At 50.3% G+C, this 24,013-nt stretch overlaps 6 protein-coding genes across 6 annotated transcripts; 3 read left to right on the top strand and 3 right to left on the bottom strand.

Annotated features, from left to right (window-relative positions):
• Window positions 1–387: 387 nt before the first annotated feature.
• N7518_002576 (TBC domain-containing protein) lies at window positions 388–3,522 on the bottom strand (the record flags this gene model as incomplete). Its single annotated transcript, XM_057183504.1, has 1 exon — window positions 388–3,522. The coding sequence occupies one exon, from the start codon at window positions 3,520–3,522 to the stop codon at window positions 388–390; it is 3,135 nt and encodes a 1,044-aa protein (XP_057044954.1).
• Window positions 3,523–4,221: 699 nt separating this feature from the next.
• Window positions 4,222–5,430, top strand: N7518_002575 (SDR family NAD(P)-dependent oxidoreductase; the record flags this gene model as incomplete). The annotated part of the gene is made up of 4 exons (XM_057183503.1): window positions 4,222–4,346; window positions 4,441–4,472; window positions 4,531–4,861; window positions 4,974–5,430. The coding sequence occupies 4 exons, from the start codon at window positions 4,222–4,224 to the stop codon at window positions 5,428–5,430; spliced, it is 945 nt and encodes a 314-aa protein (XP_057044953.1).
• Window positions 5,431–6,115: 685 nt separating this feature from the next.
• On the bottom strand, window positions 6,116–8,937 carry N7518_002574 (DENN (AEX-3) domain protein; the record flags this gene model as incomplete). The annotated part of the gene is made up of 2 exons (XM_057183502.1): window positions 6,116–7,474; window positions 7,537–8,937. The coding sequence occupies 2 exons, from the start codon at window positions 8,935–8,937 to the stop codon at window positions 6,116–6,118; spliced, it is 2,760 nt and encodes a 919-aa protein (XP_057044952.1).
• Window positions 8,938–11,308: 2,371 nt separating this feature from the next.
• Window positions 11,309–16,201, bottom strand: N7518_002573 (ubiquitin-binding serine/threonine protein kinase VPS15; the record flags this gene model as incomplete). The annotated part of the gene is made up of 3 exons (XM_057183501.1): window positions 11,309–15,761; window positions 15,812–15,932; window positions 15,988–16,201. The coding sequence occupies 3 exons, from the start codon at window positions 16,199–16,201 to the stop codon at window positions 11,309–11,311; spliced, it is 4,788 nt and encodes a 1,595-aa protein (XP_057044951.1).
• Window positions 16,202–16,660: 459 nt separating this feature from the next.
• N7518_002572 (uncharacterized protein) lies at window positions 16,661–19,758 on the top strand (the record flags this gene model as incomplete). Its single annotated transcript, XM_057183500.1, has 11 exons — window positions 16,661–16,743; window positions 16,796–16,933; window positions 16,988–17,527; window positions 17,581–17,861; window positions 17,945–18,024; window positions 18,636–18,650; window positions 18,763–18,791; window positions 18,954–19,029; window positions 19,091–19,125; window positions 19,207–19,270; window positions 19,348–19,758. The coding sequence occupies 11 exons, from the start codon at window positions 16,661–16,663 to the stop codon at window positions 19,756–19,758; spliced, it is 1,752 nt and encodes a 583-aa protein (XP_057044950.1).
• A 1,383-nt stretch (window positions 19,759–21,141) lies between these two features.
• Window positions 21,142–22,332, top strand: N7518_002571 (uncharacterized protein; the record flags this gene model as incomplete). Its single annotated transcript, XM_057183499.1, has 3 exons — window positions 21,142–22,032; window positions 22,085–22,158; window positions 22,218–22,332. The coding sequence occupies 3 exons, from the start codon at window positions 21,142–21,144 to the stop codon at window positions 22,330–22,332; spliced, it is 1,080 nt and encodes a 359-aa protein (XP_057044949.1).
• Window positions 22,333–24,013: the final 1,681 nt, after the last annotated feature.

Below are 24,013 nucleotides of genomic sequence, written 5' to 3'. Positions count from 1 at the left end.
AAATCAACAGCCCTAGAGTAAGCCATGTTAGACACTTCAGGGTTGCAGAAAGATTCATAATGCACAAGAACAATGCCGATTGAAAAAGACTTCGATTTCATTCAAACAGGTCTAAAGGTGCTGCCGCCCAAGTGTAAAATCCAGGGGTATCTCGAATGCTGGGTTGATGGTGTATGAGACAGGCAACAAGAACATCGCGGGCTATGTCAACAAGTGCTTTCACAAAACCGAGAAATAATGAGGGAAATAGCGCCAGGCAATGAGAACAAAAAAGGACAGAAAAGCCAAAACTCCTTGCCTTATGCTCAGGTGGTATCGGCGTTACGCGAAAATGCAGGGGCAAATGAATGAAAGGCCATGACGGGAAATTCCGCATCAGGCAAGTGTCTAGGTGCTTGCGCCGCTGCTTAATTCGCGCATTTCTTGCAGGGCAACAGCACGACGTGCGACGACATCTTCGCGGCGGACGACATTGCGCAGTGCTTCGCTAGCTTGAATCAGGCCGTCGATACTGATCGCGTGGTTAGTCATTTGGTGGTTGATGTATGTGTAGAGTGCCGCCGGCGTCGAGCAGGTTGTTAACAACTGCGGCTCGTTGAGCTTGAGCAGTGCAAGAGCAACTTGGAAAAGGAATGTGCTTCCGCCTCCGCTGCCAGAGGCACCACTTTCGGCAACCTTGGCACTCTTGTCATTGCTCTCCTTAGTACCAGAGGCAATAGGCCCGGAGCCGTTGATTGTGCTGGTCACATTGAGACATAGAACCACGTCCCATACGCGATACAGCGCCTCCGCGGAGAGACAGTCTGTGAAGACAGAGAGGAACCATTGGAAGGTGAGTGCCTCTAGTTCAATGCCCAGTTCCTCCAAGTGGGCAGAGAGTCTGGGAAGTAGTTCTGAGATGTACTGGCGCAAGACTACCTGATCGGCACGGGAGGCAAGCAAGCCATGGTCGTAGTAGTGGTGGGGCAAAATGATCTCAATCATCGAGGTCAGAATCCAAAACGCATCCTCGGCAGTCGGCATGATGAGCAGCAAAGACCCTGCGATTAGGTTCATGCCCTGACAGTAGCCTACTTCTGGGTTACGGCGCGAGTATGCAAGCAGAACCTCTTTCAACTTGCCGACACCAGGCCCTTTGCGGAAGAAGACATTATCGGTAAGAGTGCGGCGTATATCCATGTCAATTTGTGCGACGACGGAAGGGTCAGGGTCCGATCCGCCAACGCCATGCACAAGGTCATCATAGTAGCCAGGAATTCGCATTGCCGAAGCCCCGCTGCATTCCGACCAAATTTTGGCGCGAAGAGCAACCGGGATGCCGCCGAGTACGAGCAGCCGGAATTCTCGCCACTTCGCTCGGCCAACCTTGCCTTTGTTACCCAGATTTGCGATGCCTACAACTTCGCCGTCGGCGAGCGAGACTTCTGGCGTGTCAACGGCAGCAAGAGATCGATCGGAAGTTGCGGCAGCGGCTGCTGCTTCGCCCTCTTTTCGGCGTTCAGCGCGCACTTTGCGAAGGAACTCGTTCCATCTCACGGTTCGATCACGTTGCAGTGTATCGTGGAGATCAGTCAACTGTTCCAACAACAGTTTTACAGGTTCCATCTCTGCAACAGTAAATCTGGCGGCTGTGTCTTTGAGCTGATCCGATGACAGGCCAGCGAATTCGGGGCTGTCGGCCGTGATAGCCGATGTAGACGCCGATGGTTGTGCGCTAGACCCGACGGCCAACGCCCCGTCTTTGTCATAGGAAACAGACGAGCTATGAGAGCGACTCTCTCCTGCAGTGGTCAAGGAGACAATCGTACCTGCGCAGGGCGTGTCGGACAATAGCTCTGTGGGACGGGACGGCATCTTCAGATAGTCCTGCCAGCGACGGATGGCAATACCTCCGCTTTCAGGGTCATCTGGTGAATCAGGCAGAGAACGCGAGGCCTCAGAAGCGTCCTGCCGAAGTTTGGTGATCTCGGGATCATCCTCATGATCTGACGTATCAGTTCGAAGATGACCGAGAGTTTCGGTTATACTCAAACTGCGATTGCCGCTCTTGATAGTATTCGCTTCTCTCTGGCGCTTCTTCCTATGTTGATCATAGATGAAACCGAACCGGTCGGTGAGAAACTCACCCGATTGGGAATTGTTGTAAATAGGCGTGAGCGTCGGAGGCTTCGACTCCATGGGCAGAATGGCGTCCATCTCGACGGGTCCAAGATTTGTGGAGGCTCTATCCGTAGTCTCCGACGTCGTGCCCTGAGACACGCTGCCAGCTGCATTCCGTCGCAATGCAGGAGTGTTCATTTTGCTCTGGACGCTCGATCCACTGGCAGATCGTCCAGTAGTAGCCATACTGACATTGCTGTTAATCCTCTTCAGTGCGGCCACTGCCGACATTGAGCCCTTAGAATTGGCAGAAAATGTAGACGAAGTACTTTTGTCTCTGTCGGGCCTTCTGAGTTGAGGTTTATTGTGGATAGACTCAGTATCACTTGCATCTTTGCTCGACTGGGTATTGCCAGCAAATAACTTAACAGTCCAAGAGCCGAGAGATCGTGAAGATTTGCGAGAATGAATGCTTACATCGTCGCCATTTACAGACGTGCTAGCAATGCGCTTCGCCGGTCCGTTTCGTGCCGGGCCGTCTGGAGGTTGAAATAGCTGCTCATCAAGCGCTTTGCGTCGCATTGCAGGATTGCTGGGCACCCGAAGACGCTCAGTCTCTTCTTCTCCAACTTCACCAACATCACTCATAACGCTACTGGCGCGACTGGTTTTCCGGCTAGTATTGGTCGAGCCAAAAAGGTACTCCTGCCAGCCCCGAATCGAGCTTTGACGCTTCCCACTGTCAGTGACTCCGCTGCCTCGATCGTTGTCTGATCGCTGGGCGCGAATCGTGGCCTGGGCTTCTGCCGAGTCACCATGAGGCCGAGAGCCAACGGTGTCTTCCATAGCTTGAGACATCAGTCCATTCAGGCTGGAATAGGCTTGGCCAGCATGATCACTGCTATGAGTACTTTCTGCGTCCGAGACACGATCACCGGGCGGATTCTCCAACTGATAGAGACGACGTTCAATATCTTGGTTGGACACAGACACGTCTCGGAGCATTCTCTTCAACTCTCGCTCCCTCGCATCGGCGCGTTGGCGGAGGGCCGAGATCTCAGCATCCCGTTGAGCCAGATCGCGAGCGAACTGCCTCACCATCTTCACGGCGCCTGTTCCAGCAACCAGCCGCTCGATATGCGCATCATCGGCCAAATGCAGGGCGCCTGGGATATCGTGTGTCGAGACGGAATCGGCGAAGAGGGCAGATCGGCCTGATTTGAGCCCGGTCATCAGATTTTCTAGCGTAGCCTTCCGCCCACGGTTAGTCACGTCTCCATTTGATTCCGCTCTGTTTTCGTCGGAGAACAAGGTATTCGAAAGGCCACGGGCGAGGATTGGAGATTTGTCTGGTGGTGAGAGCGAGGGGAACGAGGTCAAATCGGTCGTTGTGTGGGAGGAGCCCGAATGGCGCTTTTGCATTTTAGCACGAGCTATCTTAGCATTTCTACTTCTGCTCGAGGCGCTTGACGCTTGGGACGATGAACGCCGCTGGGAGTGGGTGTCGGAATCCGCCATGACTCAACAACCGGGCAATGGCGTGAACGGTAGAATCGTGGATTAATGGCTTCATGAAGGCTTTTCTTAGAGCTTTCGGTGATGGGTGAATTGCAAACGGTGTCCGGGCTAACAAGACAAATAATCAAGTAGCTTATGTAGCTTTTGATACTTGGCTGGTCTTGCCGTGCGTGCTTGGCGATCCTTGCTGTAGTGATCCGCGGATGGAATGAAGGGAGATCGACCGGATGTTCAGGGGCAGGTATGCATTTCAACCCTAGATACCCTATTTTAGAACAACAAAAGCATGAGGAAACAAAGAGCACAGATTTGCGTTGTTTGGAAACCCACAAAGACAGCTTTGATACCCTACGGCACATGACGTGACCTGACGAGTGTCATGTGATTCAATGCTTATATCCATTTACACGTGATCGTGTTGCCATATTGGTTGCTATGCACTGCTGTACTGTTGGAGCCTCGGCTCTCCGCATAACCGACATAGTGGGGAAAGCTGCTAAGCTGTTATAACTACGAGGGTACCGCAATTGAAGCGGTCCTTCTAGCACGTTCAATTCATTTTTCTTATTGTCAGCCTTCTAGGATCTTCAAAGCTTAATAAATATGTCTGATACAGCAAAGCAACGTCTTCAAGCCCTGAGCAAGCAGCTCGTTGAAGGTATTCCCTCCGAGGGCACGTTTGAGGATATCCCCAAGATCCGCCATGTTGCCTCTGATTCAGCAGGACCGTAAGTATCCTTAAAGCTTATAGCTCTATTATCGCTCAATCGGCTTCTTGCATTGTATGTATTGCAAGATCAGACATAGCTAACGAATCTACAGTCGCGTCAAGGACAAGGTAGTAATCGTGACCGGTAAGTAACACACATTTACTCCCAAGGCCATTCGAAAAACATACCAATAAAAACCCAGGCGCAAACTCTCCCAATGGCATCGGCCGCGCCAGCGCGCACCAATTCGCCAACAACGGCGCCAAAGCAGTCTACATCTGCGACTTCAGCGACACGCACCTAGCAACGCACAAACGGGAAATGGAAACCCTGTACCCAAACGTAGACGTGCACGTGCGGACCTTCGACGCAGCAGACGAAAAAGCCGTGATAGCAGTCATCGACGAAGCAGTCAGCAAATACGGCCGACTAGACATCTTCTTCGCGAACGCCGGCGTAATAGGCCAACCGAAGCTGTTCACCGAGATCGACGGTGCGGGATTCCTAAACACGATGCGCGTAAACGCTCTCGGGTACGTACATTTACATGCACATCCTTCCCTTCCCTTCCCAGATACACAAGGGTAGCAAACGAGATTCTCCCCGATGCAAACGAATATGAATCTAACTAACTGCGACAAACAGCGTCTTCCTGGCAGCCAAACACGCAGCCCCGGCAATGAAGATAACATCAGCCTCGAAGCCGTACCCAGGCGGCTCGATCATCGGCACGGCCTCTGTAGCAGGTCTGCGCTCAAACGCCGGTTCGACTGACTACTCCGCTTCGAAGGCTGCTGTTGTGTCGATCGCGCAGACGGTCTCGTATCAGCTCTCTGGAACGGGTATTCGCATTAATGCGATCTGTCCCGGACTGATTGAGACTGGGATGACGCAGACGGTGTTTGACCGGGCGCGGGAGCGCGGCACAGAGCGCAAGGTCGGGCAGTTGAACCCTTTGCAGCGGGGTGCTGTTGCTGATGAGGTTGCGCGTGTCGCGCTGTTCCTTGGTAGTGATGAGAGTAGCTATGTTAATGGACAGGCTTGGGCGGTTTGTGGCGGGTTGAGTGCTGGTCATCCTTTTGTGCCGGGGAAGTTGGCTTGAAATAGGTCCTAGGCATTGGGTTTGCATTCGAGTGATGTATATAGTTCATGATTAACATATGAATCCACGGGTGGTTCTATAAGATAAGCCTTCTCGAAGTGGCTGGGCTACAATAGATGTAAGTTGAGGCAATTTCGAAAAGTTAAATTCACAGAATCCATTTTAGAGGACAGGGAGCTATATAGACCCTGGTAGATCGGATCAATCCAGATCAAGGATTGTAGATGAAAAGGAAATATCATCCGCAGGCAGTGCGGATGGTGGTGCAAAGTGGAGGGCTCTCTGGAGATGAGGGCAAATCAAACACATCAAGCCGTTCCATCCCAGACGGCACGACATGTGGTGAATAAACAATCCTCGGGGAAGAACGGGGTAAAAAGGAAAAAACAAAGAGAGGAAAAAAATAAGAAGTCCCAGGAAGGCAAAAATGACCATAAATTATTGGACAAGAAAAACACGTAGATGATCGAGTGGATATAATGAAGAAATCGACACGACGAGAAATGAGGTATACGCCAGACAACCAAAGCGTATGTGCGTATTCAGGATACAGCAGAGATGAAGTAAAAGAAACCGGGTGGAAGGCCTCGCCAGACAGAAGGACAACAAGGAATTGACAGAGAAGAGAAGGGAAAAACAAAACAAGGTCGTCTCAGTCATCTAACCTGAAAAGCTGGTCGAGAATTTAAATCACCCGTGTGGCAGTGGGCCGCATGAGATCCTCGCTATTCTGCTTGGACAGAGTGCCGCGCTCAGTCAGCTGGTCGTCAACGTTCTCAGTCTCGTGAGCGTGCTCATCATCATCCTCAACGATCCGGGTCGGGAAATCGCTAGGGCCATACTGCCCACTTGACCGCTCGGGGAAAGTCGAGTTGCTGATCATGGACATAGACGTGCTGGAGCGGTTGTGGACTAGATCCGGGGTCGGGGGGATGCTGGAGTGACGGTTGTCCGGGTGGAGATAGCTGTTGTCGGTATCGCTGATCTCGCTAGGGGCGCGGATGGAGCGGCTCTCCATGTTGTCATATTCGGAGCCACGACGGTCGTTCTGGTGGAGATTGGAAGAGGTCTCGGCTTCTTGCTCGTCCTCGGCGTCCTGGGCCAGGTGCAGGCCCTCGACGGCAGCGGCACACTGGTCGCTGATGCTGCGGATGATATCTGCGATGGCATCGGTCTTATCGCGCAGGTAGCGGTCTGCGACATCTGTGATGCTGAGACGTGCAAGGCTCTTGTGTTCCTTGCCGATGTTCAGCAAATGCTGCTCTAGCTCGGGCTTCATATCATTTACCGGAGTACTGCGACCATTGACCTCCTTAGCCGACTTGACGGAATGCTTCGATTCAGCGACTGACACATTATCCTTGATCTCCTCGGGGGCGTCCTCGTAGCCTAATTCGACTATTTCAGCGATCTCCGACCTGCTACTAATGGAGCGAACGATGTGCTCCATGTGGTGGCTCTGACCATTGATAAGGCTGCGCAGGTGGATGACAACGCGCTGGGCATCTTCGCGTTCGCGGGTGAGGGTCGAATTAGCGTGCGAGAGGGCAGAGATCTCCTTCTGGTTGCGCTTGCGCTCACGCTCGAGCTCTTCGGCAATCTCCTGCTGAAGGACCAGTGCTTCGAGAGCATCGTCCCGCTGCTTCTCAGTACCAGACAAGCGCAGAGTGAGGCGAACCACATCATCCCTCTGTTGATCAATAAGAGCAGTGAGGCGACGGCTCTCGCGCTTGTGAGTTTCGATCTTGACCTTGAGCTCCGAAGTCTCCTTGGTGAGCTGCTCAGCAAAGGCCTGGAACTTGAGGAACTGCTGCTTCCAGGTCTCGAGCTCTTCGACCAAGAAGTTGTTGCGCTTAGTAACCTTGCTGAGTTCGGTGTCCATTCTGCCCTTGAGGTTGATGAAGTCTTGCCAAGCTTCCATGGCATCCCGAGAGTACTGATTGCGCTCACGGACAATTTCGTTGAGGTGACGCATGGAAACCTTGGTCATGAGGGGTTTCTTGACGGAGCCACCAAAGATAGCCTTCATGCCGGTGTTGCGGCCCTGATAAATAAATTGTTAGTTTGATTTGTGGTTAGTGACAATTGAGAGATGATTGAACGTACCAGCTTCTCGCATACATGGTCCATGACGCCCATGACAGCATCCTGGTTCCACCATTGGGGGTCTTCAATGCTTTCGACCTCTCCTCTCATGACGATGATCTGGCCAGCCGGAATGAGCTTGCCGCCAGCGTAGGCAGTGCGCAGGTGAGGGGGCACACCGGAAGGCGAGACATCACCATTTAGGGATTGGGTCATGCGGTTGATAAACTTGGTGCGTTGGCCCTGGTTCAACACACTAGGCGGGCTGGAGGTGAGGACAAAGTTGCGATCGAGGTCGACCACGAGGGCATCAGACGGGGCGTTGAATAGAGTCCGGCACTCGGCAGTGATACCCAAAATGTAGGGACCGGGCTCCTGGACCAGCTCCTTGACATGGCGGGCGTGAACCACGGGCACGTACAGACCACTCCACTCATAGACGCGAACGCAGTAGCGAATGGTTTCCGCAGCGACCGTCAGCATGGCCGCATAGTGGCTGACAAAGATGATGCGGCGGGTAGGCGACACCGCAGCCTCAATCACGCCGACAATGTTAGGGATCGACAGACAAGTGAACAATGGCCACATGGCAAAGTTTTGGAAGCCAGTGGGCGACGAGGGGAACTGATAGCAGAGGGCATAGTCCTTCATATCAATGCGGACCAAATCATTGAGACGTGGGGCGGGGAAGCTGAGGATGCGGGAGACCTCCTCGGCGTGGAACAGATTGGTGGCCTTGTTCCAGTGGATCCACATGCCACGGAGATAGTCACCTAGCAGATCGTAGAGGGGATACCGGGAGAGGAAGCTCAAGCAGTAAGGAATCCAGTAGGTTTCATCGGGATTATCATAGAAGTCCGGCTCCGTCTTCTTGCGTAGCTCGCGGATAGTCTCCGCGCGCTTCTCATCGGCACGGGACCAAACGCGCAGCGCAATACCGTACAGAGTGTGAGAAGAGTCTTGTTGCAATACAAAGGCGTGGTGTGCACAGTGAGGCTGGCTCTTGCCGGTGCAAATCTCCACGTCATGAGGGAAGCATGCTCGCATGGCCGCGTGTAGGGCTCGTGCGATCTCATTGTCCTGCTCTAATCGAGGGCTGCTTCCCAGAATCTCCGGCAGCCAGAATTGACCGACGGCTCCCTTCATGTGGCCAATCTTGCCCTGTTCGGGGACAGGCGCTTTGACCCATTGTGATGGTTCGCGCCCGACACCACAGACCATGTAAGCATGAGTGAGTGTTTTCGGTGTCCGCTGGGCGGGCTTGATACTAAGTGAGGATGGGATAGGTTGGGTGATGCGCGAGTGCAACGATGATGTGCGGCTAGGAACGACCAGCGAATTTTCCCCTTCGCCGCGTGTAACGGGCCGATCCCGAGTGGATGGCCGGACCAAAGATCCATGATCTCGCAGAGAATGGACCATTGTGGTAGATTTATGTATCGGGTGAGTATGTCGAGTCGAAGAGTATGTCGAGTTGTAGAGTCCGGGGTTGGGATTCCTTGAGATATAGGACTGTATGAATTGGGGGGGAAGCACTGCTGGAGTGCAGTTCGAAATGAGGGTTTACCCAAGACCAAGGAAAGTTGGGGAGATGTTTTAGAGAGTGTGAGAAGCCCGGGTGAAACTTCAATAATACTCAAGACTCGAGAACACACCCGCCATATGGATACAACTTATGCAGTTGAAAGACAGAACCCAAGAAAGAAGAGGGTTTAGGGGGAGGGACAAATAGGAGAAGAAGAATCGAGGGAGTTATAGACTAGGACGAAAGTGGTTCTCTCCACTTTAATTCCGTACGGTATTTGGATTACAGGGTGTGTATTTCTGTGTTTCATCTTTTCTTTTTCTTTTCTTTTCGTCAGTGAGATAATCATATTATTAGATCAAAGAGATGGAAATGATACATCCAACACCGTTGGTAACGGTAGGTTTTATCTTTCTGATCTATTCGTTTCACCTCAAACTTTGATACTCGGAGTTATCCAAGTATCTGCGCCATATGTACCTTCCCTGGTATAAGAGTTCTGAGTGGAATCTCACTGTTGGATCCCCCTGTTATCTTAGGCCATGAGATTCTGGCCATCCGGAGGTGAGTACTTACACAAGTCCACCCTCTGAAACCATTGATGCTCACTCCTATCAGGACATCGAAAAGAGTAGGTGAAGCATTATCTACATATGCAGTGCAACCATATATATGCAAAGTTCCTGCGAGCAGCTAGGAGATTCCAACCACTTCACCACTTCCTTCAATCCCTCCTATGTCGATCATCTGAGTTCATCCGATTTCATCAGAGGCCGAATTCAAGATCGTGAGCCATGGATATCCCGACAAGCTACCCGTCTGAGCTGTGAACAATCTACATGATTGGCCAGTTCCCCTGTTCCCTCTCCACTCCCATCTCCATCTCCTCGATCTTCCTTGGTTGGCCTCACCCCCTGAATGATTCTAATGTTGATTATATAACATTGGCCCATTAGGAAACGAGAAACAGACACAACCTACAATATATATCCAGATATACAGATACATCTCCCATCACATCTCCCTTTCCCATTTCCTCGTTTCCCCTCACCAAAACTCTACTGACTCGTGCTAACCCATTAAAGCGGGAAAGCTAAGCTACTAAGCCTACCGAGCTGCTTAGTCTGGCAGTTTCAGCGGAGATCTCATTTCCCGGATGAGCCCCTCACGCACGACTTTGCAGGGTTCTGGATCCATGTGGTAAGGAACGGCCCCGTACGGAGCAGTAGTCCGTACATGTATGTACGTGGTAACGGTAGAGATCTGGCGAGAACTCGAGATCGCATATGGGAAGACCGCATGGACCATTGGATTAGGGTCACTGGCGAACACCCTTATTCTATATCGAGTAGGAGTACTCTATAGTATGTTTTACATTACCCAGTGTATAAATAGTTATAAACTCGGAGTGTGCTTTTGCCCGAGATTATAGAGTAAGCTCTTTGTTCCAAGCTTCTGGTAAATTTGCAGTCTTATTTTATCTCTCCCGGATTATTCGTCCGAGGTTATTTATGCCTGTATTTATCAGCATTCTAATTGTAGATAGTTAGCCGATGGGTGTCTCTACTCCGTAGGACTACAGTTTAGTTACTGCGCACAATGAGCATTTATAAACAGACCTCATGCAAGCTTAATATAGCGCTTATTCCCTAGTCCTTTCACACCGTGCAATAATAAATCTCCTGGAATTCCATCCGCAGCCTTTCCAGAATCCCCTCTCTCCTTACTCTAAGCCTTATTAGGGTCTCCTGTCTGTCGATCCACAAGCCGATCCACCAGCGTTTTCATGTTTCGCAACGACCCACAGCACAGCTCTCCCCAGCAAAATTTGAGTACCAATAGGCATCGTACCCGGTACCTTAGTTCATGCAGCTGGAACCCGCGTGGGCCGAAGTATCCGGTACGCTCTGCCCAGGTACCAGGTATCCGGTGGCAAGAGGGTTTAATCTTGAGAATGGAGCTTGGGACATAAATGGAAGTTCTACATCTTGATGAGGATATTGCACAATATAGAAACTGTGGGCCAGCTAGCTTCACGGGTTTAACTATTTCGTTATTATCCGTGATAGGGGTCGAAGTGCGGAGTAGCAGCCATTAATATATATTTCGCTATCTATTTCCCATGTCTGTTCGCGAAAGATATCTATAAAAAGACGCCGGATGTACGGAATCATGCCTAAAATACAATCGAGCATATGCCATATATGGAGTCTAATTCCAGATACTATTCAATTCCATATCGTACATCGGAAGCATACAACATAAGGTCTAAGAAAATATATACACCATACCAGCCCGGTCGACGCTCACAACCATACCATACGGCACACGCAAGACCGCCACATCTTGAATAATATCCAGATGGCTCTTCAGCAACATCTGCTGCTGCAGGCTGATGACGGTACTGCGTGGCGGCCTCGGACTGGCCCCCTTCCTAGCATCTCGAGAACTGCCAGTGCTCGGCGAAGTGGGAAGGTGCTCGGTGGTGACCAGGAGACTGGGGCCGGGCTGGGACTGCTCATAGTATGGCTTGCCACTGGCATTACCATCTGAGACAGCGTCTAGCCCACTGACTATGGAGGACAGATCCGGTCGAGCCAAATCCCAGAATCGGATCTTCCGGTCGCATCCCGCGGAGATGATGTATCCACATTTCGTGTTGGTGTCCTTGTCGTCGACAGGGGCATTGAGGCCGACCGCAAACGCCAAGATGCCAAGTCGATCGCCGGCTATATTATTCGAGGATGGGGTGCCTGGTTCAGTGCTTGCAAAGCGACTCAGCATCCCTTCTGGCCGGTCGCCATCCACCCGCCACGCTTCGTAATCGCTCGGCACGACAGCCGTCGGGTAGACATGAGCGGCGCGGGGAGGATGATGAGCTCCATTGGGGCCATTATTGCCGACGCCCAGTGGGGTGGCTTGGCAAACCTCGCGACAGCGGAACTTCTCGATATCCCACACAGTGATCTCATTGCCGTGGCTGCCGCTGCTGGATACGCAGACCCAGCGTCCGCGGGCCTTGACGGGGTGTAGTTGGATCCGGTTAATAGTACCCCAGCCTGGAAGGCCCCAGGCCTTCAGCCGCACGCGGAAACGGAGATCCCACAGGTCGAGAATCCCATGGGTTGTGCCGACCAGTAGCCAGTGATGTCTGCGGTCGCAACAGAACGTAGTTAGAGTGCCGTGGTGAACTGGATTTTCTAGTGTGTAGATCGGAAGCATGGTTTTCATGTCCAACGCAATAATGCGACAAGTATTCGTCGCAATGATCAAGGTGGACTGCCCTTCGTCACGGAAGTGTTCCACCCAGACTGCGTATTCGGGGGACCCGTCTTCGGCTATGGGCAGCTGATATTCGCGAACGATTTGAAGCTTGCCATATCGGACGGCTGTCTTACTGACTTTCTGATAGTCGACTCGAACGGCATGAACGCTGCCATCGGTGGCCGCACTGATAAAAGTGTAGGTATTCTCAACAAAGGTCAAAGCCTTCACGCGCGAGCCTGTGGCATGACGGTGAGTTTGACGCGATCGAGGAGTCAAGTTTCTTTCAAGACGAGTTGTGTCCCAAATCTTCACCGTGCTATCGTCGGATGCAGTAACGAAGAAGGAGTGATCTGGTGCTACCACGACACGATTGATTGGCGCACTGTGCTCGCCAAAGGTCGCGACTAGATTCCCTTCGGGCTTCCAGATCTTACTTGGTTCTTGATCAGTGGCGCCGTGAATCGGTTGCCGGGTGTCAAGTTCTTTCACATATGGCCCTAGGTCAAATAGATCCGTCGGGTAGTTTTCCTCAAAGACGTTGTCTAGCAGCCGCAGAACCGCAGGGTCGTTGCCCCCATACGAATGGTGTGCACGATATTTCTGCGTCAGTTTTTGCTCGGGTGGAAGCAATGGTGTCAATGGTTGGGGTGTGTCTCCTCTGTGAATCGGTGCATCTACCTTTCCAAAGGCGTTTGCGGAGCTTGTACCGGTTTCAGCGTAGGCTTTGGCAGAGTTCCGACTCAACAAACTCATCGCGCTAGGCTTTTTATGTACACGATAGGATAGACTTCTAGTGTCTAGGTTGGTTGGTGTCAACGAGCCGTCTTGTCCAGGGCTCGGTCGGCGACTGGAAACCATCTGATCATTATCAATGTTCGGAGGGGACAGTGGACGAGACGCAGGCCCTCCGCCAGGCGATGATGTCACTGGAGACGATGATAATGAAGAAGTATCATTTCCGTCCAAGATAGGAACAAGCGAGGAACGTCTTGTCTCTTTCGAAAGTTGGCTTTTCGACCGCAAGTGCCTGCGTTGAGCAATGGGCATTCGCTCGATGGTTGTAGAAGCGTCAAGCAAAGCATCCGCAATTGTTCTCGGCCTTGGTTCCTCGGAGGTGCCGTCGCTCGCATCTGAGTGGCTTGGTCGCGGCTGATCTTTAATTTCCTTATCAAAGAACACAGTCTGGGGCTTGACTCCATTTTGTGTTAAACTGACAATGTCATTCGAGGGTGGGGTTGAATGAACATCACTTTCTCTCGATTGCCGCAATGAAACCCTCCAAATGTAGTCTTTGAGTGCGAGAAGCTTGAATTCATCCTCAGGGCCCATCCCAACATTTCGCAACCGACTAAGCCATTGCTCGTCCTCGTCATTTCTTGATTGGGCGGCCATATTAAAGGAGGGATTCCGTTGACCCACCCGGGGACTGAATGATCCAGGCTCAGACAAGCTGAACATGCCATCGCGACTTAGAGACTTCCAGAAAACACCTCTTTCTGATTTGGAAGCCCAGTGGAAGGCCATTTCATACACACTTCTGGACATTGGCCGTTTGAGTGCATCGAGCATTTGGGTATCGGAAATCACAACGATTTTGATCTTGAGGAAAGGCCGGATAATGGGTGTCAGGATGGAATGAATATCCGCTATTGATAAAAATTTGGCGGAATTAACCACAAACTTGACTGCTGCCTCCCGAATCCAGACGTTCGGATGCCCCAAAAATCCAACAGTGGTGTGTAGGAGATCCCACGTTGTTGATCGCTGGAATAAGCCCAAGTCAGCCATGGTTGCCAGAGATCGAATTACCCTTTCAACAACAAATTCCTCGGGCTCGGTCATGGACTGAACCATCAGCGGCAATATGTATAGCTCCAAATTCAGGCTCCCCACGTAGGCAGCCACACCGATGACTGCCTCGAAAAAGGCGCATTTCAAAATCCAGTCTGGATCGTTCAAGTAGGTGTTCAAATGGCTAAGAACAACCTCATTTGCTCTGAGATTGCCGAAAAAAACACAAAGGCTGGAAACAGACCCTAGAAACGCTCGCCGAACTGATGCATCCGTGTCTGTCAACAGCATTTTTGTGTGAACCTCGAAGTACTCCAGAAGATCGACCCGCGCCACGTCATAGAGATTGTGATAAGTCGCATCCTCAGTCCATCGGGGCTCAAAGCCGACCGGGATCAACGCAGCCAAACGGGTATCGGAACGTAATGCTTGGATCATGTCCAAAAACCTCAAGGATGACTGGGCCAAAGACGCAATACATGAGGCATATGCCGCACGCACCATGGCACTTGATTTGCTGTTGGAGGTAGCAACGAACGGCTGGAGCCTTGGAAATATGTATTCGGAGAACAGATAGGCATTTACTGGAGAAACCACCTGGACCATTTTCAGTAATTGGGTCAAGGTGCGGACCGCAGCGACCTTGACAGTATCGGTTCGATCAGATAGTAAGACCATGATATATGGAAGAATGCGATCCAATTTAGCTTCATCTGACAGCCTTTCTGCAAATGCAAGAAGAATATCGCAGGCCTTGATCCGAGCCGATGCCTTCGCTGTATTTCGCAAGTTGGATACCACAAGTGTTAGGAAAATCAGAGCACCCTCGTCGGGCTGTGACTGCGGTGCTGAAAGTTGGCTTTCACCCTTGGGCGGATCAAGCCTCACAGGAAGGGTGTTGCCTGTCAATTTAGTGACTGGGACACTAGATAGAGCACCAACGCCACGGGTATTAGAACCGAGGAAGTAAGACACTTTATCAAAGTCTAGGTAAATTCGCTCAATGCGTTCGTCTGCCTCCCTTCGGTGGGCTGATTCTGCATCCACATCTGTCCGCCCGGAAGAAGGATCGGTCATGAGGGACATGTATTGGTGGAGAAAACTGTAGAAGTATTCCGGAAAGGCCTTGCCCTTCCAGAAATTCAGATATTCATCCGCCGAGTACCGGGACTCTGGCTCAAGCTGGATCATATGCAGGATCAACTCCCGAATGTCCGGATCATCGATTTTTGCTAGTTGACTGTGTTCTGGGCTGTATTCCCCTTTGCGATACTTGTACATTTGACTCAAGTTGAAGATCGGCGATTCAAGAAAGAGCTCCGCAATGACACAGCCAGCACTGAAGATATCCATTGCCCAGTTGACGCCGCTTTCACTTGGCTCCTCCCCGGCAACAGAGAACCGCTCGGGGGCTAAGTAACAGGTTCGCCTCCCGGAGATGTCGAAGAAGAAAGAGAAATCTGCTGGATTATCCTCGGGAAGGAATGTCGGTTTGAAAGATGACGAGAAATCAGAAAGATATAGCCAGTTCCAAGATGTGACTAAAACATTTTCAGTCTTGATATCACCATGGTAGACATCCAATGAATGGCAATCTCGAAGAGCACACAACAGCTGAAAGGCAATCCACTTTTTCTCAATATGCTCTAGAAAAGGCCGTGTGCTATATATCTATGTTAGGCTTCTTCGCTAGTACACCTTCGACAAACATACCTCATTCGATCGTAGAGAGAGCTGTGAATGTACTGGCGCACAAGGTATCCACTCGTGGCAGTCTCAACAATCCTCTGGTAGCTCAGCGCATTTGGCACATCCGCCAATAACTTTCGTTCTCCTGAAGTGAACATGGACATTAGAAGCTTGAGATGGTAAAAAGGATCTAAACATACTTGTAATGTTTTTGATATATGGCTCCAGTTGCATGGTTGGGAACGGTTTCATGATAATCTTGATGAACACCAGACCATTTGGTTGCCTTGCGCGAATGCTTTTCATAAACCTGCCACCCCCCATCGACTTCTCATACACCATGTCAGATAATTCAGGCACATCGATCCCCGCCGAACCCGCGGACAGGGTTGTGAGGGAGTAGCCTTGTCCCATGGTGTCGACTGCCCATCATCTCCCGTTGGAGATTTGATGGTATTTATTCAAAGTCAGAGATTGATTAAATCCGATGGAGATGATTGGGGAGAACTATGCGATAAGGAAAGTCGAGTTGAAGCCGATGAAGTCACTGGACGTGTCGACACGTGCACAAGGCGGTCAGCAAGATGTTGTTGGCAACTTTCAACTCGTCAGCTTTTCCTCTTACAATTTTTCTGTTTCATATTAAAATTGCCGATTATTATATCTTAAACTGACAGAGGTCATTGCTACGGTGTTATTTGTGGTCAATTGAACTCCCCGCTGATCAAAAAACATGGATCTTCCATCGATACCTCGGTCTTGATACCTGCAGTTCTGCCCTATCCCTAAGGGGAGATACACTAGGTCCAAAAAAAGGAGAACAAAAACAAACAGCCAATTTTATTGAAAGGAAAGCCTGGAGTCATTCTCCAGATGGATAAAATCATGGATCATACGGAAATTCCGGTGATCGAAATTGATGAGCCGCTCTTCGATGTTCTTCCTAAACTGTTCAAGTGAGCCCTGTCCGTGTTTTTGATTGAGCTGGATTAACCAAGCCCCCTGTAGCTTCATCAGCATGGCTGTGGGTGATATGGCTTACACGTTTGAGCAAATGCTGTACGGATCCCAAGGACACCGTCTTAGACAACTGGTCCATGCTTTAGCAGATGATACTCACAATCCTTATATCATTGTGGCATTGATGTAAGTTCAGCACAAGACGACACTAGGATTGGACTGGTTGATTAACAGATCCAGGATTTTGAAATGGGACTTCACCACCGCCACCGAGGATGACTGGGGACTTAATGAGAGCCGTGGTGCAGCCTGCGAATTTGTTGCCTGGCAATTCCTGTGTCACCTGAACCAGCGCGAGACGATTGAGTTTCTGCTAGAAGAGCTACCAATACCGCGGCGCGGTTCGACAAATTCCATTAATTCCGAAGCAGGTAGCCCTGCCCTGGCATCTATCCAGGGTAGGCGAGCGGAAAGTGAGACCACTCCTCTCTTGCCAAAGTCCTCTTCTTTTTATCGTCTTTTTAGCAGCAGGAGGGTAACAGAGACTCGGCTATCTGGAGCTTCACAAGATACATACCAAGAGGAAACCTATGCTGCTCAGAGATATTCCCGGTTTTTTGGATTGAATGCACTGGAGATTGCAACAATTGCCAATGCAAAGACATTTCTGAGCCAAAAAGTTGTTCAAAAAGTGGTCGATGGTATTTGGAAGGGTGAAATCGTTTTCTGGGGTTCTCTGACGGTCAATTCAACCAAGAAACCTCATATTTTCAACGCAAGGTCAGACCCGACACGGAATAGTCTCGCAGCGATACTGACGATTCTTTCATCAGAACGGCTGATCCGTATTCACGCCTGAGAGTCCCTCTGTATCGGAAAATCTTTGAAGCAGCATTCTTCATGTCTTTCCTCTTTCTCTACTACGCAGTCCTAATAGAGAGGAGACAAGATGCTGTTGGCGTCTTCGAGGCAGTGATGTATGTGTGGATCGTCGCTTTTGCGTATGACGAATTGAGTGGGATCATTGATGCCGGAGTCATTTTCTACCAAATGGACTTCTGGAGCCTCTGGAACGTGAGCATAATTGGTGTTGGGATCGCATTTGTCGTAACGAGTGAGTCACCGAATGCCCAATCTGCCTTACGGCTCGTTGGCAGGTCATCTGTGTTGATGGTGCGACTGATGAGAACGCCACAGGGGTCATCGGGCTAACGAAGGGCGACAACGACATTATTGAGCTCTCATTCGATATTCTTTCCTTGGAGGCTCTGTTTCTTGTACCAAGGCATGGCTACTCGTGGAATATGCATTTGCGCGACAAGGCTGACACGGAATGAGCAGGATCTGTTCGCTTGTGAGCTTGAATTCATACTTCGGCAGTCTCGTAGGTGGATCCTGCATGGAGCATCACCATTTCTAAAACAAGATTGACTGATATGAATAGATACCGGTGTTGAAAGAGATGGTGCGATTTTCCCCCAACCCCTCGCTCAGGCTTTGCGACCCAAGGCTGATTGACAATCTGTTTCAGACGAAAGCATTCTTCAGGTTTTTCCCCGTGGTGGTAGTATTGTATATTGGTAAGTGTGGCAAAGCATTCCGCCCTACAAAGTGAAGCATGTCGGAGCCGAATAAAATGCTGAATCCCCTACAGGTTTCTTGACCACATTCACAATGCTTGCCCGTGACCGCTTGTCTCTCAGTACAATGTCACATTTGTTAGTGAAAGTGTTCTTTGGGTACGGTGAAGGAACCCCTGTCGTGACCGCTCTTTTATTTTTTGGCTGACCACTTGAGGCAGATCGAGTGTTCTTGGATTAGTGGGTTCCCACGTTCCTTTCCCTCTTTAGGATGTGCACTGACAGTGGCTGAATTTATTGGATGACAGGACACCGCGTCTGAAGTAAGTCTGCGCACCAGGCGGCTGTTCTGCAGCCCAAACCGCATTATTCCGGAATATTGGCGGAATGGTTGGCTGTCGTGTTAAGTTGAAATGCACGCTAACTTTTTTTTAGATCTCCCCCATCTTCGGCTATGGCTTGATGTAGGTTCCCTTGGTTTTTTTGGCTTTTATTGCGCCACGTTGAAAAAAGTCGCATGTGCTTTTGATCACGTTCCGATATGCAAGTGACCCTATCTTTTTGGGGCGCCCTGAGCACACGCGATCTACAACTTCCACGCAGATACTGATGGGAATGGCTTCTAGGCTTACTTTCGCCTTGATGACCAATACACTCATTCTTTCATCTTTGATTAGTTTGATGAGCATGAGCCTCGAAGGGGTAAGTAATAACGGTCTACTAGGTATATTGTGTGGCTGATTAATTTCTCTATTTGTGATAGGTGATGCGCCATGCTCGAGAAGAATACCTTTTTCAGTAAGTATACAAACATCCCTGCTGGTCCGAAATTTGGCACTGCCCCATGGAAAATTCCATTTTGACTGACAAGCCAATCAGGTTGGCCATTTATGTGCTAGAAAGCAGCAACTCTCGGCGACTGACATACTTCATGCCACCCCTGGTCAGTTAGCGTCTGATCGTTGAAACTTGAATCTTTCTTTGTATCTTCTGGAATATTTCCAAGCTAATACTCGGCAGAATCTTATTCCCCTCCTCTGTATCCGCCCCATGCGGCTTTTTCTCTCTGCCGGAACGGTTCGTCGCGTACGCATAGTCCTGCTTCGAGCCACCCACCTCCCGTTTGTTGCGTTGATATGGGCATACGAGTCTAAATGGCGACATTCAAAACGAACCACCATCCAACTACCCCCAATGTCGGCACGCGGTCAAGGAACTTCTGAACCAACTGAGTCAAGGTGCCGGGACCCACACCACCCCTCCGTAGTTGAAACAAATCGCCTAGGCCCTGGAAAAGCACCTAGTGTGGATCAACAAGCCGTGCGCGAGCTAGACATGGGGCAGGTCGGGCAAGTACCGCAGCTTGCGGACCTGATCGACACGATAGAGCGACTACGAACTCAAGTGGAGGCTATTGCCCAGCAAAAGTGACCATTACACAATTTTCTGGGCACAGAATACGGCTCCGCACTGTGATTTGGCTCTGTGGAGTCGAGTTCGAAAAGAAAGGCGCGTAGAGGGGTCACTGCCCTAGCGCTTAGAGCCACGCACGCCCCTGCGCCGGACTGAGCGCTAGTCGGCGTCCGTTCGGTTTAGTGGCAGAGCCACCTTGACAACTCCAAAAAAGCCGTTCGATATTGTGAACAACCACATCGATGACGGCCTAATCGAAACAGGCTTGGTGCTTTTTTTTCGGAGTTCGCTTTTTTTTCTCCTATTTTCCTTTTTCCTTTTTTTTTTTTGGGCTTCCCCCCTGCGTTTCAAGATTGGTCCTCCTTTTCCAATCAATCTCATATTTGATCCACAAGAGGGGGGGAAGCGAGTAAATAGATCACGGCCATGATATCTCATAGAGAGCTACAGTTTGTCCGGGGGCGCGTCAATTACCGGTGGAGTCAATGTGGAGTTTCCGCGCTATGGTATACATGAAGCCAAAGGGATCGAGCGGTTCGGAAGGGCTGGCCCGCATACGACGGAGGTCACGATAATTAGTTCTGCTCATGAATTGTTGATCAACTCCATCACCCGATTCCGGACTTCGTCAGAAAATACTACATTCCCCACCGTCTCAGGGCTGTGCTCTTGGTCGACAGGCCCCTCGACCAATGCACCTCGCCAAGCCGATCCAGAGACTCGGGCTCTGCTGCTGTTTCTGTATGGCTACTCCCTGCATGGGACACGTCTCGGTTGGGCAGACCAGCCCAACGGTGGTCAAATGGATGGTTAGCCTTTCCCAGACAAACCCAAGAGCCGCCGTTATGCACCGTCATATCTCTTATGTACCTTAGTAGTTCTTACAGGGTATTACGATCTCTAAAATTGGCCGAAACTAGGCTGCAAATGCATTGATTTGCCCTAGGTGGCTATGACATAGTCTATCTTGATCTCCGGAGCTAACCCTCTGTGAGTGCACATATGCCAGACCTGACTGCCATCTCGTCCGGATTACCCTTACCCCCCGGCCGTTAATGCCCCCACCCGATTTTCTCTTCCACCGCAATTACAGACCCTTTCTTCTCCAAATCTGCCTTGTCTATTACGGTGTCAGGTCGTTGAATCTTCAGCATTTGTCGGTGTCGATGCGGCGCAAGTTCTTCTCCAATGAATTCACACCCTATCCACCACCCTCCTCTCAGCCACCGATGTATGCCACCACTGTCAATCACCAACAGCGAAGCTGTTGACTCCAGAGCCTTTACTATATATACTTGCATTGATCACCCTTTATTTACTCTGATATAGACTAGCCCTCCGGTTGGTTATTTGATGGGAATACACTTCTTATTTTTTTTTATCTCGGCTTCTCTCTACACCATGAATCGGAATTTAGTTCAGCGCACCTCAATTACATCCCCGCGAAGAGAGGAGATACAGTCTTGCGAAGCATCCTCGATATACTCGTCTCCTGTTTCGACCTCGTCCCAGGGAGGTGTTTCCCCTATTGGTCTGGGGATTTCCCGCTGCGACATCGACAATGGATTCGGTCAACTGAGGGCCTTCCCTACGTCAACACTGCCATCGCAACTGATTCCTGGAGCGCCAAATCCCACCTTCGCATTATCCTATGACGACTATGCCGGAGCATGCTATCCATCAGTTTACGACGGACTCGTCAACAGTGCTTCGGAGACTTCACTGGGGTTCTACAGCCCCACGACGATGAGCGCGTCTCCCAGCTACAACTCTGGCATGGAGATTGCCTCTGGCCAGAATGTCTTCGCGGGCCAAATGACCGATATGTGGATGCACACACCTTGCTCGGGACCGACAACGCCATCGGATGTGGTCACTGTACCGAACGGAGCAGGACAATGGGGCCAGAGTGTGTATTCGGACGTGTGTATGCCCTCTGCGATGCCCCTATTGTCCGTCAACGACATGTCCTACCTTGGGGCGATGGGAGAGGAGATGGGATACGACGGGTCTGGAATCAACACTGGTCAAGTCTTGCAACCCCAAGCATCTATCGAAGGATTCTCCGACGGTGCCATGGAACCGAGCGCAATAGAGCGCTGCTCGTCAAATGACAGGCTAGTATCTGCCAGTGGCCTGGAATGTCCCATTTGTGGCGCAAAATTCACGCGACGCTCCAACTGCAAGGAGCACCAAAAGCTGCACAACCCTGAATGGAGGCACAACCATCCTTGCGATGAGTGCCACAAGAGTTTTGGCCGGAGCTCGGATCTCAAAAGACACATGAACACCGTGAGTAGGGAGGCTAAATGGAATCAAGCATAGACACTAACGAGGTCTCTAGGTTCATCTCGGGCTTCGGAAGTACTGCTGTGACTCTTGCGACCGGCGTTTCAGTCGTCAGGATAGTCTGGCCAGGTAAGAAGCCAGAATATTTATCCTTGAATGTATACTCGTGGGACTAATATGAGCAATAGACATGATTGTGCGGAGAAGCAGCGCAACGCTGCGAAGTTTACCGGCCACGTTGATCCTTCGCTCACGCCCAAGCAACGCCAACGAGTGCCGAATCACCGCCGCTCAGCTAGCTAGTAGCTCGGACAGCTGATCCCATGTCTGCATGTTAAATGAATATCGGGATATATCGTCTTTGGCTATGGTTCTTGGATTGCATGGTTTTGCCATTCTGGGATCTGCTAGTCAGAGCTACTCAAGTTTGCTTTTCTTTACTGGGCTTCATGAATGCGAGACTCCTATGAGGATTCATATATCTCACATGGCATGAAGCCCCATTTCCTTGGCGTTGTTGGATTGCTATACGATGCATTTGGTTGGAATTCTGGATTATTGTACTGCAGGTGGTCTTTTTTGCTTATCGCATTGTTTAATACATTTCAATTGACTAAATTGACTATACTACTATTTGATATATTACCCCGTACATATTTCCCATGTTCGAATGTGATATCATTTGCATGCGCATGAGCTGGCGCGCGGGTAACAAGGAATATCTCATCACTTCTAGCTCAAGATCTGCATGGTCTGTAGCAGGGATGCTGAAGATCAGAGTCTTGGAAGTCTTTGAAGTTGACCAGTACAACATACATATTGTGTATGAATGCAGGTTCGGACCAACGACTCGTACGAGACCCAAAAGGACATTGTTCTGCGTGGAAATTGGACTTATTTCCACGAGCAGAGAATTTCACCGAGGAATTATTCCCAGGGATCGCCTCCGACTCAAAAACTACCCCCTTCCCCCTCTTCGACTCTTCGAGGCCCGTTGGGATCTCGACTCTTGCCGCGCTCCACCTAAGAACGCCGACTCACACGCTAAGATTAAGAGGGATCGTCGACATTCAGACGATCTTTGAAGGAAGACTGTGAAACAACTCTAACTGTCTTAGTGTTTTCAAAAGCGCTCTTGCTCCGTTCTCTAAATTCGCAAGTGCCGACAAAAAAAGCGCAAATCCCCAGGTGAAGTACCGCGTTGTGTCTCACTTCTAGCCCTGACCTCCTGCAATTTATTAATCCTTGCTCACACGGGAAAATAGAGTGGGAATCCGACGTTCCTAAACAAATAGTCATTATTATTGTCCAGAATCCTCTCTCTCACCCCGCTATCTCCGCTAAGTGGAGTCCAAACGACAATTGACCATTTGGAATTGTGCCTCCGGTGCAGCCGCGCAGGAGACATCGCGTCTGTTCGCCTATTTAGAAAATGGTCCGTGATCATAAACTACATCAGAATGCCTAATATAGCAGAGTCAGGTACCGATGCTTGCCCCTGAGATTCGCGAGTGGGCCCGGAAAATCCAGGAGTCATATATCTCTTCCACGATAGGCTCTCCGAGGTGAGGCGTTTGTACTTATTACCCTATCGGCAATCATTTTCCTGTTTGCTCCGGGTGGGATTGTATGCAGTAAAGTAAAAAAAGTACGTTGATACATTGATTAGGGAGATATATGCCGTATAACATAGCTAATAAGAAGCTGTCTCGCAATATTCTCAGGACATTCGATTTGCAGATCCCTATGATTCCCCATCGGAGCTATGGCCCCAAGCTAGAGAAAAAAGCTGGAAAAAAGAAAAGAGGAACAGTCCAAGCTCGATATTATTGCCCAAAAGGAATCAACGCCGATCTCTACGGGTTCCTCCGTATCCGCAATGAACTAGGGGCCAGGAATAGCCAGAATAGCCAGGAATAGGAACAAAAGAATCCTTGTCCCACCGTCTCATTTTGTGATGGAGCTCTCAATTTCAAAAGGGCTA

Source organism: Penicillium psychrosexuale (genome assembly GCF_028828465.1).
Source record: "Penicillium psychrosexuale strain IBT 29551 chromosome Unknown utg000002l, whole genome shotgun sequence".
NCBI lineage: Eukaryota > Fungi > Ascomycota > Eurotiomycetes > Eurotiales > Aspergillaceae > Penicillium > Penicillium psychrosexuale.
Note: the sequence above shows the minus strand (reverse complement) of the source record. Positions and strands in the feature narration are given on the sequence as shown.